This window comes from Homalodisca vitripennis, chromosome 5 (genome assembly GCF_021130785.1).
Source record: "Homalodisca vitripennis isolate AUS2020 chromosome 5, UT_GWSS_2.1, whole genome shotgun sequence".
NCBI classification, from domain to species: domain Eukaryota; kingdom Metazoa; phylum Arthropoda; class Insecta; order Hemiptera; family Cicadellidae; genus Homalodisca; species Homalodisca vitripennis.
Window position 1 is genome coordinate 86768604 of NC_060211.1, and position 19203 is coordinate 86787806.

Below are 19203 nucleotides of genomic sequence, written 5' to 3' on the forward strand. Positions count from 1 at the left end.
TAATATGAGTTGCCTGCTCCCTATAACTGCTTTCCGGCAAGAAATTCTAGTCATTTCCTTTTCTAATTGACTATTGGAACATTATATTGTAATATGAGTTGCCTGCTCCCTATAACTGCTTTCCGGCAAGAAATTCTAGTCATTTCCTTTTCTAATTGACTATTGGAACATTATATTGTAATATGAGAAAAATCGAGGTTGACCCATATATTGCTTAGAATTACCCTTATTTAAAAACACACTTTTTATTCATGTCAAACTGGTCATTTACTGCTTTACCAAGACGGAAGAAGAAATATTTTGTAAAGTCTAATAAGAGATCAAATTATATAAATTTAGATTAAGTAATAGGGCTATAGCTCTTAAAAACAACTTGCCAACACAAGAACATGGTTTGCCACTCACTCCATTTTATATTTTGATTGTTCACATATGTAGGTGGAGAGTAGGATGAGTGGACACAGATTTTATACATCTCTAGTGATCAACCTTTTAGAATTTTATATTTACTGATCGAATTTTATATATACTATCTAAAGGGATGTTTTTCGTTCGTCACCATCGGCGTGGGGCAGCACCTTTTGCTGCCTTAGCCTGTGCTGATGGCCAGAGGAATTACTGTTAAGTCTTTTAACTAATAGTTCCTTCCACAATTTATATATAATTTTGAAGCATTTTCCTTTTGAAAAAACAACAAATATTGTGAAGTGGCTAAAGTAAATAATTACCTTAATATCAATATTTTTTTTTAAACCGGGTTATTTATTAAACCCATACATAGGCAATTAGTGTGGTATGGCAATTTGCAAGTTTTTTTCACAAATATTTAAGACTTAAACTGTATAAAAACTGTTAACTATTTACATACTATATATGTATAAACCTATGCAAAAAAACGGCTGACATGGATTGTTGACCTTCATAGTTTGCTTACTATAAAAATAAAAGTATCTGTATTTGGTGTAATTGAATCAATGCAGATCATTAATTTGATACCACAAAAATACAAATAGTATACTGTAGGCCTAATTATACTATAGTGGTCACTAATAATATTAAATGTGATCCCAAATATCAGTAATTCTGGTTAAAGAATAAGTGGCCAATATAACAATCGAATCAGCGAACCACACTATAGATTATAAATACTTTTAATTTAATGTTACCTGTTTTTAATGTAATTTAACAATATTGTTTAAAATTAATTAAAAAAACGTAAAATGATTTGTGTGGTATATGAGTAATGCCCGCAACAACAATGGTGATGAAATTTCTTATTTATGTCACAAGCTGTCAGATACACATCATCCTTTAAAATACTAAGCAGGTTTTACACTGCTTTTTGTATACACATAGACAGTTTTTAACTCATCATTAAATTATTACTTTTTAGATATAAATAAACACTATAACAGTGAATACCTATAACGTAATTTAGTTCATCTTTTTTTATTATTGTTTAGTAATTTTGACAATCAGATATATCGCTGATTCGAATGTCGTGGTGGCCACTTATCATACTGCAGCCTTAATGCTGATAAAATTAGCTTTTGGCACTCAGAAGGGTTATAAAAATAGGTAACAATATATTACTTATTTAACATTAACAATATTTGCATTTAGTTATTACAAACAATAGTTGGTTTTAGGGTAGATTACGATAAGCGGACCCGATTTTTTATATCGATGTTGATAAACTATATTAATTAATTATAAATATAATGAATTGGTACTGATTTTTAAACTAACTTGTATCAACTTCAAACACTTTTTCATTCGATTGTCTTTCATAGACAATAACACACTCATAAGTTCGTACGGTACCGTGAAACTATGTTTCATGCATTTATACAGAAGAGAAGTACGGTTTTCTAGAGATCCAACAACTTCTCTTTGCTACCCAGGAGAAAACATAAATAGTTATACATATTTTCTATTATAAATATTTATTTTGTTGTTATCACTTTGTAATTATTTACGAGTTTTCCTATTTCCAGCTCTAATTGTTTGTTTTGTGCTCCTTTATTATCTATGACATGTCACTATGTGTATTATATTAACTATTTCAATTTCAAATATAATTTTTATTATGATTAGATATAGCCTATGTGATGATTGACAGACTCGTATTAGATATATGAACATTATCAGTGATTATATTAATCAATATAAAAACCAGGTCAGCTTACAGCACTCTACCTTGTTTTATTTAAAGATATTTGTATATTCGGTTAACAGTATTGGAAATGTTCCAAGAGCAATTTTTTAATGTTAACCTTAGGCTATTTAATAATTATTTGGTTGAATTTTAAAATTTAAAAGATTATAAAAGATACTTACCAATCATGAATATGATGTCCATGGCAGTTCTTAGTTAAGAAGTATAATTGAAAAAGATGTTAATATAAATATAACTTCAGACTGATTCATAAATTAATGAAATTAAGTCATGTTATAAGATAAATTTTCATGAAATATTTTCTTTTGTTGTCTAAATCTTTTGCAGACCAAAAATTTATGTAATTTACATTACTATTATACAGACATGAAAAAAGAATAGGCTAAAAAACAAAAATTCATGTCAAAAGGTGATAGGTGCATTATAAACCATAATTATTACCACACAGTTTATAGTAAAAAAACTATTACATTAAAGCCTAGGTACAATATTTACACTGTTCAGTACATAAGTAACTTATCTATGCAAGATGTTAAAAAATGACTAACAAAGTAAACACAGCATAAAGTAAAATGCATGGGTATGCAATCAACGGTCGCTGTCCTCTATCGGCTGATATTGTAACAAAGATACGGGATGCAGCTAGACTTGACCAGGCAACTGCAATTGCTGACAACACAAGTCCTAGTATATTTTGAAGGGTAAACAAGACCCCCACACCGGAGAGAACAACAACTGGAAGCAATGCATATCCTAGAACTGATGCCACTGAGGTCAGTGTAAACCCACTGCTGGCTGTCATCAAATTCAGTAAAGCATACATCATCAGACAACTTGTCATTGCAAGGCCATAAACATATCCAAAATGGGCTGTTCCACCAGATAACAACAAAAATCCAGCGAGTATAATACAAAATGCTAAAGGTCCTGCTAAATCATAATCTCCGATTGGCACAGTTGATGTAAAGGGATCCAGTACTACTAATATCTTCTTGACGATTTGATCAGGATCAATTCCCAACTCCTCTAAAAGTGGAGGTTCATCTTCAAATTCATTTTGGTCATGTTGATGTGGTATTTCGTGGGCATTAGGATCATAATAATTTCCAGCATAGGGTGCTTGCTTTGGAATTTGTTGGTTAGGTTGATTAAACTGACTGTAATCATAATCACTTTTACCAGAGTAATTGGTTTCATGAAAAGTAAACTGGTCAGAGTTCAATGTGATATCATCATTATTGTACTGGAAATTAGGTTGATAACCACCACCATAATTATATCCCGGAGGTTGATCTTCAGGATTCCAAAAACCTGACATAATTAGAAATCGGCCACCGACCTAGCTACAATGTAGAAGTATAAATATAGCTGACTTAATATGAATATAATATCTTTGTCCTAAAATCAAACCACTGAAACATATATTTTTACTCAACCAACAAATCAAACTTTTCACAACATACAACACATTGACTTGCTGCCTAGTCAATTACACGGGCAGGCAGATAACGATTGCGATTAGCGGCTAGCAAGCGAGATGGATATAATCGATTTTTTTTACATTCGATTTCTTGTTACAAACATCGATGTTTTGTGATATTCTCGTGATACGATTTTTTAAACCTTTGATTATTTGGCCTCAGCGGACCATTAACTCTTACACGGGTTCTTTTGAACATAGCTACACAACGCCTCTCAGATTGCGCCGCTACCCCTACCCATTCAGCGAACAGATGCATGGGAAACTTACTTTCCGAACAACCTTCGTAAATACTATAATTGGATGGCTAACCTTTATCTACGTTATTGTCTATAAACGGTTTGCCTGAAAAATATTGGCATACAAATAAATCAGACAACATTTATATTATACCAAATGTGTATATTGTTATACATAATATAGCTTATCTTCAAAATTTGTGTACAATCCTATTTATATTTAATTCGTTTTGTTTTGACTAAAGGCCTCATCTTTTAATCTATTGAAATAATTTTAAATGTTTATGAAGTAGGTACACAACATAAAAAGGAAGCAATCGCTTTATTTATTCCCTAAGTAAGCGATTTCATAAAAATGTTTGTAATTTTGTACTCGATTAGTCATTTTATTTATTTTAATGCTTCAATGCGCATATTTATATACATATTGTACAGTTCATTCTCTCTGAAGTCGAAACAACTATATTTCCACAACATCGATATAATGAGGTAAATGTTTGATGTAATCGATTTAATAGTTTCGATAATCGTTTCTATATATCGATATTTCGAGACATATTGTCATCACTGATGAGTTGTCCACACAAAAAAACAAAAAAAAAACAATGAACTAAAAGTTTTATACAACACGAGGAGACGGAAACGAAACGTAAACAAGAAATGAAATGGAGAACAGAACGATTTATATATATTGTTTTAATGAAGCAGGATTCTAATCTTAAGTGAATTAGCCTAAATTGAAAAAAAAAACACAGTCAAGATGAGACAAATTTAAATTAACACATATATCTTATTGAATATTAGTAGTTTAAATTTTTACGCTACGTTACTTTAGCGTAACACAACACAAATTAAACTTCCAAATTAGATTACTTGATTTCGTCTTTATCGCGATATTGATATCACTAGCTGGAAACTAAAAGAGCGCTCCTGGTAGAGAGAGATGACACTTCGTCAGCCATTGAGATAGTTGACTATTTTGTTGATAGATGGAGTTTAGTGAGTGAGAGACTTGTACCTAATTTTCTGTTCAAACGTAAACGATTGCATTGATATTTTCTGTATTGGGCCATTGAACGATATAAATAAATAAATTGTATTCTTTTATTATTACAATAATTAAATATTATAAATATAATTTAATTGCTTACAGTTTGTAAGTAACTTTCTGCATCATACACTATAGTAAATATACCACATAAAATCATTGAAAAATAAAAATATTCTCTTTTCATGACGGTATGTCTCTATAAGCATAGTACTACTACTAAACACAGCTTACTCAAATTATGAGTTGCGTTAATCTTGGCTGTCTTCAATGCTTCTTGTACTTTCCAACAACTAAAACTTATGCAAATTATTTTGATTCATAAACTTGAAAAGCCCTATTGCTCAAGTTAACTGTTATCATCCAATCCTCCCAAAACTTTCAAAACTGTTAGAGAAGATTATAAAAAAAGTCTAGATGTGTATGTAAATCAGAATTACTGTACTCACACTTTTGCTTGATTTCTGGTCCTCTTGACCCTGAACACTATAAAATGGGTACCTGATACACAATATATGACTAATTCCACTTTTAAAATATCACAGGACTCTATCATATTACATCACAAGTGCTTTCACAAAGAAAACTATGAACTTCGACTTTGGAGTTCCTCTAGATTGATCTAAAACGGTCTGTGTTACTGAAATCATAGGAGCTATTCAAACAAATACAGAGAATGTTGCATAGAAATTGCGGGCGAAGCCGTGGATATGTGCTAGTAATATTATAGATACTAAAGTGTCTTTGTTTGTTTTGAACTATTTAACCAATTGTACCGTAATTTTGCATGAATGCACTTTAGGGTCCCTGGGATGAATATTTATATTTAATGATAGGCCTATTGCTATTTCAAAAATCTCTCTGGGTTACGCCCCATTGGTTTTTAAAATAGCAAAAAAAACCCATCTTAGTATCTAAAGTTGTAGAATATTAATTGAAAGATCCTGTTAAATGTAATCAACTGTTTGTGTTTACATTGTTCTTGACAGCGCAACCATATATTTAATTCATTTAACCACTATTTGAAAGATAATATTTATGTTTCATAATAACTGTGAATTTTTATGTGCAAGAATGTCTAGATACTCATGACTGGTTGGCTTCTTTGACATTACTATAGTCCGAAAAACAAGACTATAATTATTACTGAAATGCTGCATAAACTTCCTAAGGGTTTCCTCCTTATACAGGCACTAGATGATTTTGGCCATAGTGGATTTCTCAGGCCTAAGTAAGTGTTTATTTTTCTTCATCGTGACAACAAGGCAAACTCAACTATGCCACTGGATATATCTTAGACAAAAAGCAGATTGCAAGATTTAGAAGTAGGTTTCTTAGTCCTAAGTGTTTACATATATTTTTATTTATCATGACAACATGGCATATTCTACTATAGGACTGGAAATACCTCAGACCGGAAGTTAATGCTTTTTGACAGGAAAATGTACAAACACTCATACATCTAGATATACTGCTTTACTAATACTTGATCAAGTCCGTAAAGCAAACTCCGATTTGACACTGTAAATAAATTAGACTAAAAGTAGACATACACATTAGGAGTTGTCGTAGTTTAAAATTCACGAACACAGCACAAACACTTGTAAATAAATAATACAAGAAACACATTTGGTGGGCCTTGAGGAGTCCAGATGGATAATGCTTGCTTTTAATAATTATTGACATCAACAAAAGAATATGACTTATTAAAAGTCGAAACTATGGTAGTGTATGACTACAGTTTTAATGGCTTGACGAAGGTACGAAGTTATGGTTATTAGTCAATCCACAGTTCAGAGCTACATAATATAGAAAATAATATGAACATTATATTTATATATAGATTAATTATTACCGATATATTCTTTAACATAAATATTACATAGGATTATTTTACAAATAAAAATGAATTGCAAAATGTATGCTAAGCACTAATCTTGAGAACAACTGAACCAATTCGTCTAATTCTTTTAGAAAAGATACGTTGAAATCTGAGGAGAAAGGTTTATATGAAGGAAAAGATCTATAAGCTTACCTGAAATTTTTTTTATTAGGAAAAAATTGTAATATTTGTTTCATAATACAATTTAACTGACACTAAACAGCTGAAGACAATTAATTTCAGTTTAAGTTCATCAAAAAATAATATAAAACATTTGTTTACAATTTAAATTTTAGAGCAGTGCTTGATCAGTAGTGATGCAGATTATAAAGAGAAAGTTTATAGCTAACTTTTACTTCAGATTACTACAGTGATGAATTTACATCTAACGGAATGTAAATACTACTTAAACACTGTTATAAAACTTACATTAATAAATAAAGCTGTGAATGTTTTCAATTAAGGTACTTGAAACTGGTGGGCTTCCTTGGCATTGTGATATGGCATTGTAACAGTGGCTTAAGGGAAAACAGAGAAATGAACACTAACATACCTCAACGATACATTCTTTCCCAAACTACAGTCCAAAAAACAAGATTTCTATAACACAAAGCCTTATAAAAGAATATTCTGAATATTTCATGAATAAGGATTCCCCATTTATACCAGAAGTACACTGGGTTTTCTCTTAGACTGTAATATTCTTCTGTATCCAACTTATGTATGTATATTTTCTTTATCGGGATAAAAAGTCTAACTCAACTATGGCACTGGGAAATATCTTCAACCGAAAGTAAATTACAAAAACAGGAAGTACACGCTTTTTTACTGGGGCTGTTTCCAACAGCTAGACTTCTCAATCCTATGTATGTTAATTATATTTTCTTTATTGGGAATGCAATACAAACTCAACTATGGCACCAGAATTTCTTAGACTGAAAGTTTATAACAAAGGCTAGAAGTAAACTGAAGATGATTTTTGAGACCTATGAATTTGTATTTTCTTTATTGGGGCAACAAGACAAGAAAGAAATACTACAGAAGTAGTAGTGCAAACATGCTTAGGCTAGAGTGCCCACATCTGCCCTTCAGGGATAGAAACTGCCCCTTGTCAAAGTCAAAATCTCTATATTTACATACTTTTCAAGGCTAGTAGTGGCGTCAACATGATATAATACATAGAAATACAGTGAAACAATGTAATAGAACTAAAGTAAAAATATTACATTTAATTTTTTGTCTTTATAAACATGGTTGTCTCCAATTGTAAAATTCATTCAAGGAATAAAATGGTCGTTCTTGCAGTCAGGTTTTTAGATGTCTTCTAAAATGAAGGTGGCTGGTTGTCATTATTTCCTCTGGTAGTATGTTCCAGTGTAACTCAAGTTTCTTCTCAGTGGATGTTAGCCTGTGTACTGGAAGGCAGAAGTTTCTTGCATTTTTGGTGTTGTACTGATGATATTTCACTGCATGCAGTTTCAGGTGCATTAATGTAGACATAGGTAGCAGTTTCCAGAATATAAAGGTTGATGACTGTAACAATCTTCAGTTCACGGAAAGCTCCTCTACAGGTTTGTCTAGATGGTAATGTCCCCAGTATTCTGATGGTTCTTTTTTGTGGGATTAAGACATGTTGAATGTTTAACATAGTGGTTCCACCCCCAAACAACAATCCCATACTCTGATGGGTTTCGAAGAGAGCGTGATAAGCAGTCTTGGCTGTAGTAAAGTCACTTATGGTCATCATTCTACGCATCACAAATAATCCTGAACTTAGTTTACTACAAAGAGAGTTAATATGGGGTGTCCATGACAAACTTTTATCTATTATAATGCCAAGATATTTGGTTGAGGTAACTTCTTCAAGATCAGGGAGTCACTCTAAGGTCTTTCTGTCTCTCCCAAATAGTAGTTGTTGACTTTTACTTTCGTTAGCTACTAAGTCGTTGCCATGACAATACTGCATTGCCATGCTTAGTGTTATAAAGCTGTCTATCTCTAGTTGTTTTGGGTCAGTCTGACTTAGCAATAGTGCAGTATCGTCAGCATATATGGTTAATTTACTAAAATCTTGCATGAAATGAGGTAGGTAATTCGTGAAGAGGATAAAGAGAACAAGATCCAAGATTGATCCCTGTGGCAGTCCTCTAATGATTGGGTTTGGTTAGGAGCGTGTCATATCTACTTTCCCATTATTATTATATTTAATCTCAACCAGTTGACTTCTATTGGATAGCTAAAAAAAAAACCATTTATTTGCATTATTTTGAATTCCAAGGATTTTTAATTTCCTTATAAGGTGGTGATGATGAAGACAGTCAAAGACTTTGCTATCATCGAGAAGTACAGTAGTAGCAGTCTTGCCTTCCTCAATCTGATCCAGAAGGAACTCCACTAAGCTGATCAAAGCAGTTGTAGATTTATCCTTTAGAAAGCCATGTTGGTCTGTGGTTATAACTTTATGTTGATTAAGATGATTAAAAAGTCTTTAGCACTAGTTTTTCAATAATTTTGGAGAATGTTGGGTGCATGTCACTAGCCCGATAGGTACCGATAGAATTTTAAATTGAAACTTACACAATAATGCTACCAAAATATTACAATTTTTACCCTTCAAGAACAAGAGTTATAGTGCAATCCCTTCTGATGAACTAATGACATCCCAGTCCAGAATAAGTATAATTTATAGTTGAAACTTTCATGACAATTAGTACTTAATATTTGCTAGCAAATAAAAATTTGTAGCAAAGTATTAAAACTTTTACCCTTCAGGAACAGGGGTTACAATTCATATAATTGTAAAAAAATAGCAATTTACTAGTGACAAAATTCACTACCTCAGTATATTTGGAATTGTGAGTTGAACTTTACACAACAGCTGGTGTTGAATTTGTAACAAATTATTAGAAATTGTACCCTTCAGTGACAGGAATTAAAGAGCATTAAATTCTGGAAGGTCAGCCATGCACTCGTAACATGCTAGCCCAGGAAATGTGGACATTTTAAGTTGAAACTTATACTATAGTTAGTACCAAATTTTGATCAGTTTGTATCAAAGTATTAAAATTTGTACACTTCAGGAAGAAAGAGTTATAATGTGTTCAATTCATGCTAGCCTGCAATTATGGTATTTTAAGTTGGAATTTATAGAACAGTTAGTAGTTAATTAGAGTGCATTTTAGTTCTTACAAAGAAACATTCATTTTTATTAAGTAAAAAATAAACAGTTCAAATTAAGAAATCAACTTTGAATTGCATCAATATTAAATGAATATCATTAAACTCTAACTCAAAAAAGAATAGCCTTACAAGACAGCACATGGCTGGCCTGGTAGAATTGATTGTGTTACTGTTTCCCTTAAGAGTGTATATAATAATTTGGTACAAATCAGCTACTAATTACTGTATAAGGTTCAACTCTAATTCCAAATGGGCTATGCTAACATGTTGCTAGTGCGTCACTAGTCTTGCAAAATTGAATGCTCTCTAACTCTTGCTTCTATTGGGTACAAATAATTTAGATACTAATTGGTGTGTAAGTTACAAATCAGTTTCTGCCTCCTTGGTTTTAAGCAACTTGCAAGCCCAATGTTATCGTGAAGGAAACAGGATTTTTCCGGACATTTGCCATCGTTCAGTGAAACAAGAAAACAGTAACACTACGTTTTACGGACGTGTTGTTGGTCCGAAGACCATCATATGAATTGGGATGAAGCCCACATAATACATCGGGAACCACATTTCTTCAAAAGGAAATTAATTGAGGCAACATACATTAAATTGGCAGACCAACCAATCAGTCAACCATCAGTCGAGATTAGGCCGCTTTGGTTGCCAATTCTAAAAAATGAACTAAAGAGAAAACCAAAAGTATCAAACGGATCGGATATTTGTAATAAACCAATGCGGAGTCACAATATGGTTTTAAGAAGTTCATCTCGCATGAACCAATAATAACGAAAGGGCCCATTCCTGTTCCCCTTCCCTTGTATTTCCGCCATCTTGTTTTAGCCAGCCGTCACGATTGCCATTGGCTAGTCCCTCTGGTCAGTCGTAGGTGGTTAGTAGACGAGTGAAGACGTATTGTGACCTGTATTCCGTAGTTTAGTTTTAATGATTAGTGTTTTGTATAGTTTTGTATTAAGTGCATGTCTTTAGTGTTAGTGAAGTTGACAACAACGTGTACGTTGTGATTCCTGACTTAGGCGTGCCACAACGCTTTAGTAAGATTTGTTTATTTTAACCTAGTTTGTAATTATGTATTAGGTTAGTTCTTTACCTGAAGAAGAGATCAGATTGCAGATCTCGAAACGTAGTGTTACTGTTTTCTTGTTTCACTGAACGATGGCAAATGTCCGGAAAAATCCTGTTTCCTTCACAATCCTTCCATCGTCAAAAAATAACCTTTAAACCAATGTTATCGTTGGGCATGACACGGTTGAGCATATAATCAAAACCTTCAGAGTTGACCTTTGCCAGCTGACTAGATCAATGACTAAATATAGCTCTATACTTACACGAAATGTAGGTATATACCGTTGTACCAACCTGCCTCCTTGGCTTAAGCAACTTTACAAGCCCAATGTTATCGTTGGGCATGACACGGTTGAGCATATAATCAAAACCTTCAGAGTTGACCTTTGCCAGCTGACTAGATCAATGACTAAATATAGCTCTATACTTACACGAAATGTAGGTATATACCGTTGTACCAATCTGCCTCCTTGGCTTAAGCAACTTTACAAGCCCAATGTTATCGTTGGGCATGACACGGTTGAGCATATAATCAAAACCTTCAGAGTTGACCTTTGCCAGCTGACTAGATCAATGACTAAATATAGCTCTATACTTACACGAAATGTAGGTATATACCGTTGTACCAACCTGCCTCCTTGGCTTAAGCAACTTTACAAGCCCAATGTTATCGTTGGGCATGACACGGTTGAGCATATAATCAAAACCTTCAGAGTTGACCTTTGCCAGCTGACTAGATCAATGACTAAATATAGCTCTACACTTACACGAAATGTACGTATATACCGTTGTACCAATCTGCCTCCTTGGTTTTAAGTAATGTTACAAGCACAATGTTATCCTTGGGCTTGACACGGTTGAACATATTATCGAAACCTTCAGAGTTGGCAATCGCCAGCTGATAGTAGATCAATGACTTTATAATTATAAGAAATGTAGGTACATACCGTTGTCCCAAGCTGCCTCCTTGGTTTTGAGCAACGCTGCAAGCCCAATGTTATCCTTGGGCATGACACGGTTGAGCATGTCATCAGAACCTTCAGAGTTGGCCATCGCCAGCTGATTGAATTCCACCAGGTGCTCCTTGATGAGTGAGAACCTAACACATATTGTTGCATTTTTAAACATAATATAGAAAAAAAATTTAATATTTTATTTAATACAAAAATGGTATTGTTAGAATGTTTTAGTAATTAAAAATATAAGTAAGAGAGTAAAGCATTATAACTAAAGCAAAGTTCATTATAATATGTGATAAATAACCCAGATAGGATATCAGATAGCAACACACAGGCAGAAAATGGAGAAATCCAATATACGGTTGTTGATATCAGATATCGTACAATACCCAAGTTATGAATAATTCGATTTTTAAACTGAAATGAAATATTTTATCTATACTAAGTAGCCTAATCCACTAGAGCGCTATTTGAAATGTCTGTCCTAACTGATTGTTCAAATGTGGATGAACTATAGCAGTACCTTAGGACAATGCTTAATCTGAGTAAGGAAACAAGGTATTCAGACAGTGAAATAATTGAAATCAGTTACATTGTATACAAAGTACGGTATGGAGTGGCATTGGACATTATATTTATTCTACAAGTAGTAAGTACAAAACGTTTATAGGTTAAATTACAAAGTACTAAAAAAGCCAAAAGGATTAATAAACATCATGGTCACATAACAATGAAATATTTTGTAGTCTGGTTTTTATTAATTCCACAATCTCATGTACTCCGGTGCGAAATTAGAAGTTTGGCCTTAATATCCAGGTCAAATTTATTAATGTTTTCAAAAAGGTTTTGGGTAAAACATTAATATTAAAATGTTCAATCAATTCTTTTTTTTTTTAATTTTGTGGCAGATTATAATGTCAACTTTGGAAAACACTAAATATATGTCAATATAATGTATATTTGTATCGACAAATAGTAAACTTACAAAATATATATATAAGTATGTACATGTTTGAGCTAAGTAGCAAATTTCTAAAAGAATATCAATCCTTAATCAAATGCTGAAAAATTAATTTACAAAATACGTTGATATTAAATTATGTTTTAAGAAAATGTTACAAAAAATACACATGTTAGGCCTGGTTTTTTACAATGCCAAACCTGCGTATTACTGATAGAAAAATGTCACTGCTTTAGTTTGTGAAACATTGGTTGTTGGCTCTAAAAGGGTTAACAAATCTAACAACCAATATACAGTATATTGAATGATAAGAAGAGACAAAAGCAGAAGGAGGTAGAAGTGACAGTGGCCATGAGCGGAGTTAGCCGCTAGCCACTCAATGTGTAATGACAATGACAGATAGTTGGCAGCAGCTGGTCATTCACCCGACATACTTGGCCCCACTAATCAAACACAATGTGCGCAAATTTGGCAATTTGACATGCTCGTGACTCAGCCGCTTGCCTCATATTTAAAACATGTGCCACAGGTCGTCAGATGGCCCGTGTTTCAGACTTCAAGCTCTAAAGACAAAAAGCCACACCGAATCTCACCAACAGCCTTCAATTTTGGAGTTGACTGATGAAATTCAATAGGCATCTGTTGCTGGTGGTCACCCAACCAATGAAGTAAACAGAGTTAAACTCGTAGACACTACAGTGATAAATTGAAATTAGCCAAATCATTCTAAACTGAAATTTGATCATGTGTTTAATGTGTTGATTATGTGTTTTAACATATGGTGGTGCAATTGATTTTGGATTGGGAAAATATTTTGTAATACTAAAGTCACAGCACTTCAAGAGCCAGCTGTAGTGAAATGACATTGAGTTTTGCTCCATAAGAACTGTGTTAAACTAGGAACAAATTTACACTCTAATTTAAGAGTGTAGAATTATAGAGGATGTTTCATTTTAAATAATTGGTTACTACGCCTCCGAAAGTTTTTATAGTGTCATTTTAAATTTAATATTTTTTATACACTGAAGAGTAAAACTAAACAATTTTTCTGAAAAATATTGAAGAAACTAGAGTGCTTTTAAATGTGTTTATCATACGAGTACATTTAAATGAAACATCTTACATAATTCAACAACAAAATCTATGGTGGTAAAAGTGTTTGAAGTTTTAAAATGGTTCTTATGGGGCTAAAATCAAGATGACTACTCTTAACATAACTTCCTTGAACACAGAAAAGTATAAAACATTTGTATTACTCCAGGTGAAATTAAAGGCATTTATAGTAGGAAATTTAGGCGACTTAGTCAATATGACCAAAGAAAAACAACTGAAGATAAAAATGTAAAATCTTTACAATATGTACATTTATTTATGGCTTTTAGGAAATATTTTTTGAACTAAATACTATTTAAGAATTTAAGAAAATAACATATTTTAAAATAGTTTCTCCTTAAGGAAATTAAATTTATTGTAAATAAAAATATGTCACTCCCTTAAGGTATGACTCTTTAAAATACTGTACAAATTTCACATTGTTATCTTCAGCACTTACTTACTTACTTTCGTACTTCCAATTCCGCAGGAGTTGGCCCAAACTGGGCTTCTGCAGGTCAAACTGCCCCAGGAAAGGGTCAGGGTGGGTTGGGTAAAGTGCCCGCACAAAATTAAAAACTCTTCTACACTGTAGAAACAATTTAAGACTAAAAAGTTCTTTAGCTCACGCTTGAATTTTTTTATAGAATTTAAATCTTTTACGCTAGAAGGTAGAACTTGAAAAATTTTGTTTCCATAATAATAAGGGTTTTTTTTTCAAAAATAGTAAGCCTATGGTATAGAGCAAAATTTTCTATGCCTAGTGTTATACGAGTGAACATCATTTTGGTATTCAAGGTTTTGTGTTTTAATATACACTGCACACTCATAGACATACAAACATGGTACTGTTAGGATATTTGAATCAATAAAAAGATTTTTACAGTGAGTCAGAGGCGGTAAACCCAGCATAGCTCTGACTGCTCTTTTTTGCAAGGTAAAAATCTGTTTGATAGTTGTTGTTTTGCCACCCCAGAGGATGATTGAATAGGATATGTGTGACTCAAGCAGGCAGTGGTATACGCTTTTGACTAGGTCTAAGTTATTGAGTCCAGAGAGACACCTAAGAACAAAGGTGCCCTTGGATAATTTTCCAGCAACTTTTCCCAACTGCCTGCCCCAGTCCATAACATCGTCCAACACCACTCCTAGCAGCTCAGATGACTCTGAGATATCCACTTCAGTGTCACCAATGAACAAGGATGGAGTCCAAAAGTTTTTGAAATTTTCATTTGTTTGGTTTGGATGCAAATGCATTTTGTTTTTTCGGGGTTAATTTTAAGACTGTTTTTTTAAAAAAAATGGGCTAGTACATTTGTTTTGTGAAATAATTCTAATTCAAGAATTTCACAATCCCTACTTTTGGTGACAAGAGTGGTATCATCTGCAAACATGTAAAGGTTTTCTTTTGGAATTTGATTTGTGATGTCATTTATGTAGATCAAAAAAAGAAGGGGACCTAGAATTGACCCCTGCGGAACTCCATTTAGGATCAATTCTGGCTTAGACTGAAAGGTTTTGATTTTGGATTTTGTTTTGTGCATAATTTCAACTACCTGATACCTGTTTGACAGGTATGAGGCAATAATTTTGAACGCCCAGGGCCGAAAGTTTGCCAATAAGAATTTCAGCATTGACACAATCAAAGGCCTTCGAGAGATCTGCAAAACAAGCCATTACAGTCTCACCAGCCTCCATTGCCCCAATGAACAATTCACAAAGTCAATAAGAGCCAATTTGGTTGTTTTTGATTTTCTGAAACCATACTGTCTCTCCACCAGAAGCTTATTTGTCTCAAGGTAGTCAATCAGCTGGTTACAGATGGTTTTTTCAATGAATTTTGAGACCACTGGTAGGAGCGATATTGGACGATAATTACACACATCCATAACATCCCACTTCTTAAAAAGAGGCTTGACCTTGGCAGTCTTGCAGGCGTTTGGGAAGGTGCAGCTACTAATTGATGTGTTTACAAGATCCACCAGTGGTCGAGTAATTTCTTCCTAACAGAATTTGAGTGCCTTCATACAGAGGCCATCAACTCCAGAGGAAGTCTTAGGACTGAAGTTGACAAAGAGTTGTTTTATAGTTTTTTCATCAATTTTTTTAAAACTGTCAATTGTGAGGTTGTTTTCTACTTGGGCATGAACATGTACATCATGATTGACTTGTAGATCACCTTTAATTTCATTTGCAATGTTGATAAAAAATTTATTAAAGTGCTCACATATTTGAATTGGATTGTATATTTGTTTATTTTGATTTATGATGCACATGTTTTCAGAATTTGTTTTGCTTTTTCCTCTTATACCATTTACTATATTCCATGACTCTTTTGGTTTGTTATCAGATTCCTCAATCCTATTGTTGTACCACTTAGCTTTTTCAGTTTTAAGATTGTCCCTGTATCTTTTAAGAGCAGCATTGTATCTTAATTTATTTTCTTCAGACTTAAAGTTTTTCCACAGGTTGTAGCAAGCTGTCATCTCATTCTTCAATCTTAAAACATCATTGCATTGCCACTTAATTTGTTGAGTTTCTCTTTCATAGACTTCTTCTACTGGGCATGATATATTACAGTGATAAAAAAATGTCTCAATGAATGATTCATATTTTTTGTTTACATCTGTCTCTCTCTGTCAAAATCAGTCCAACTTTCACCTTTAAGTCTAGCCTTTAATTCCATTAAATTGTTTTGATTTAGCTTTCTAATAGTCTTTTTAATTTTCTGATTTTTTTTATGGTTTATATCAAATTTTAAAACAATTCCATGATGATCAGATATAAAAGGTTCAATAACTGTACAGTTGCAGTTTTCTAGGCTGGTGATAAAATTATCAATGCATGTAGCTGAGTGTTCAGTTTCTCTCGTGGCCTCATTAATTGTGGTGACTAAGCCAAAACTTCTAATAATATTATTGAAATCGATTGTGTTATTGTTTGGCTCCAAGAGATTAATATTAAAATCACCTCCAATAATTACCTCAGTTTTCCCACCACCTAGATGTAGGTTTCTCAAGTAACTTGTGAGATTTGCTTTAAAAATGTCTATATCCCCATCCGGGCTTCTATACAGTGCACCTATAATAAAAATTTTATCATCAATTGGCGCTTTAATTTCACAGCACTCAAAGTTTTTTCTTTCTGATATTTTGTTTCCAATTTTAAGAATTTTTATGACTTTTGCACTGGTTTGATTGTTTCTAAAAACAGCTGTACCTCCCATTTTCATGTCATGTCTGCTAAAATTATTTAGAAGCTTGTAATTTTGAATTTGTATCTTTTGAATTTTGTCATCATCAAGCCCGTGTTCCGTTACGAGAAAAAAGTCTGGTTTTTGTTCATTTAGAAAAATTTACAGCTAAGGTAGTTTGCTATATAGACCCCTGACATTCAAGTGAATTATTTTAAAAGTTGAATTTTTTATTTTGGCAAATTTATTCCTCCTCCCACCTTTGTTTTTTCTCATGCCATTTTTATTTGAGACTGATTATACAGTTGCCTAAATTCTCTCCTTCAAATAGCTGTAATTTACATGGAGGATTAAAACATTTTGTTCACTTTTAATATTCTTGCATTATGTTTGTATATGTAATAATTTCTTTTATTTAATATGGAAGGAAGTTAGCATACTATTTATTCTCCCAAGCCAAAATTGACCTTCATAGCTAGTATAGTTATTTTGCATTTTTAAATAACTTCTCCCTGTTCTACCAAGACACCAGTCATATCTAATATAAACCAAAAAAATTATTATTTATTGCAAAATACAATTCAAAAACTTTATTTATATTAAATTATGAATGATTTACGGATTAAAATAAAAACTTTCAATAATACATTTTAAATCTTGCAATTACTTGGTGTTGCACTCTTCTACAAACATTATGTGTGAAGCACAGCAATCACATAAAATTAGCATAAGCTACTATTATGCCAAAAACACTTACTTGGCAGTTCTGTAGAATATAGCACAGCCATCTACATACTTCCGCTCGTTCTCTGACATGGTCTTAGCTCTCGACTTAGGTGAGAATATTCCGTCATAGCCATCACGCTTCAGTTCTGGCAGGAAGAACTTGTAAAATTGGTCAGTCTCCACCTCCTGCAATAGCAAATAAGATAAAATATTGCACAGTCATCAACATAATTCCACAACATTTCTGAAATGGCATTAGTCCTAGCCATCTCTCTTCAGCTCTGACAGGAAGAATTAATAAGGTGCTATATTCTCAGGAAGTTGAATGTTTAGGATATGTAAGTTGATTAAATTTAATTACATTTTATATTATGTGCTAAATTATGGCGTAAAATAAAGTTGTTATAATTTGATTGTGAAATTCATTTGATTTATTTACTTATTTATTGTTAAAGGGGTAAGAAATAATTAGTTATTGTTAGTTTAAACTAACTGATTGTATATTACATTTTAAAATAACTTAAAAGTCACAAATCATTACATAAAACAATTTAAACAATATTTTCTTATTTTACTTGTATTTTAAAATATTAAAATTCATCACCTGATTATACTTTCTTTATTAATAACTTCTTCCTTTGAACAAATACAATGTCTAAAAAATTTAATTATTTTTATTATTTATTTACTTAAAAAAAGTAAACATTAATTTGATATCAAATTATGAAACACTGACAGTTACCCACACTTTCACACGCACATAATTTTGAGTTAAAAAATGGGGCACAACGGACATTCTTTTTACATAAAATTTTAAACACTCCTGACTTAGGTGATAAGCACTACAAATATTTTAATCTTCTAATTTATTTTATATTTTAGTACCGTGAAACAACTCGATTTTCTTTCCAATATTTCATGATAAATTATTTTACTAACAATTAAACTATTGTAGGCTAGTGGTGTGGAAGAATCCTAAAGTCAGAGCTTTTAGTCTTTCAGTTAACACACTCATGATGTAATAATACATAATGAGTAAACAAATGTTATTAATTGAAAGAGCCTGTTTAAAGTATAATGAACAGTTGTTGGTAAACATTGTTTCATGGCAGCACAACCAAATGTTTAATTAATTGCACTATTATTATAAATTTGTTTGTTATTGATTGAGAGATATGAATATATTCCAT

The 19203-nt window shown here is 32.4% G+C and overlaps 2 protein-coding genes across 4 annotated transcripts in view; both read right to left on the reverse strand.

The window, feature by feature from the left end:
• LOC124362468 (CCR4-NOT transcription complex subunit 6-like) overlaps positions 1 to 19203 on the reverse strand; it is a 228442-nt gene that overhangs the window by 18342 nt on the left and 190897 nt on the right. For all 3 annotated transcript variants that reach the window (XR_006922458.1, XM_046816997.1, XM_046816998.1), the window contains exons 7-8: positions 18045 to 18199; positions 12030 to 12181 (exon numbers count right to left, since the gene is read on the reverse strand). Coding sequence is in view for 2 of the 3 variants with exons in the window: in XM_046816997.1 (XP_046672953.1) it covers positions 12030 to 12181; positions 18045 to 18199 (307 nt within the window). In the remaining variant the exon portion in view is untranslated. The remainder of the gene's footprint in view (positions 1 to 12029; positions 12182 to 18044; positions 18200 to 19203) is intronic.
• LOC124362469 (protein YIPF5) lies at positions 873 to 3951 on the reverse strand. The gene has a single exon (XM_046817000.1). The coding sequence runs from the start codon at positions 3495 to 3497 to the stop codon at positions 2712 to 2714; it is 786 nt and encodes a 261-aa protein (XP_046672956.1). The 5' UTR covers positions 3498 to 3951; the 3' UTR covers positions 873 to 2711.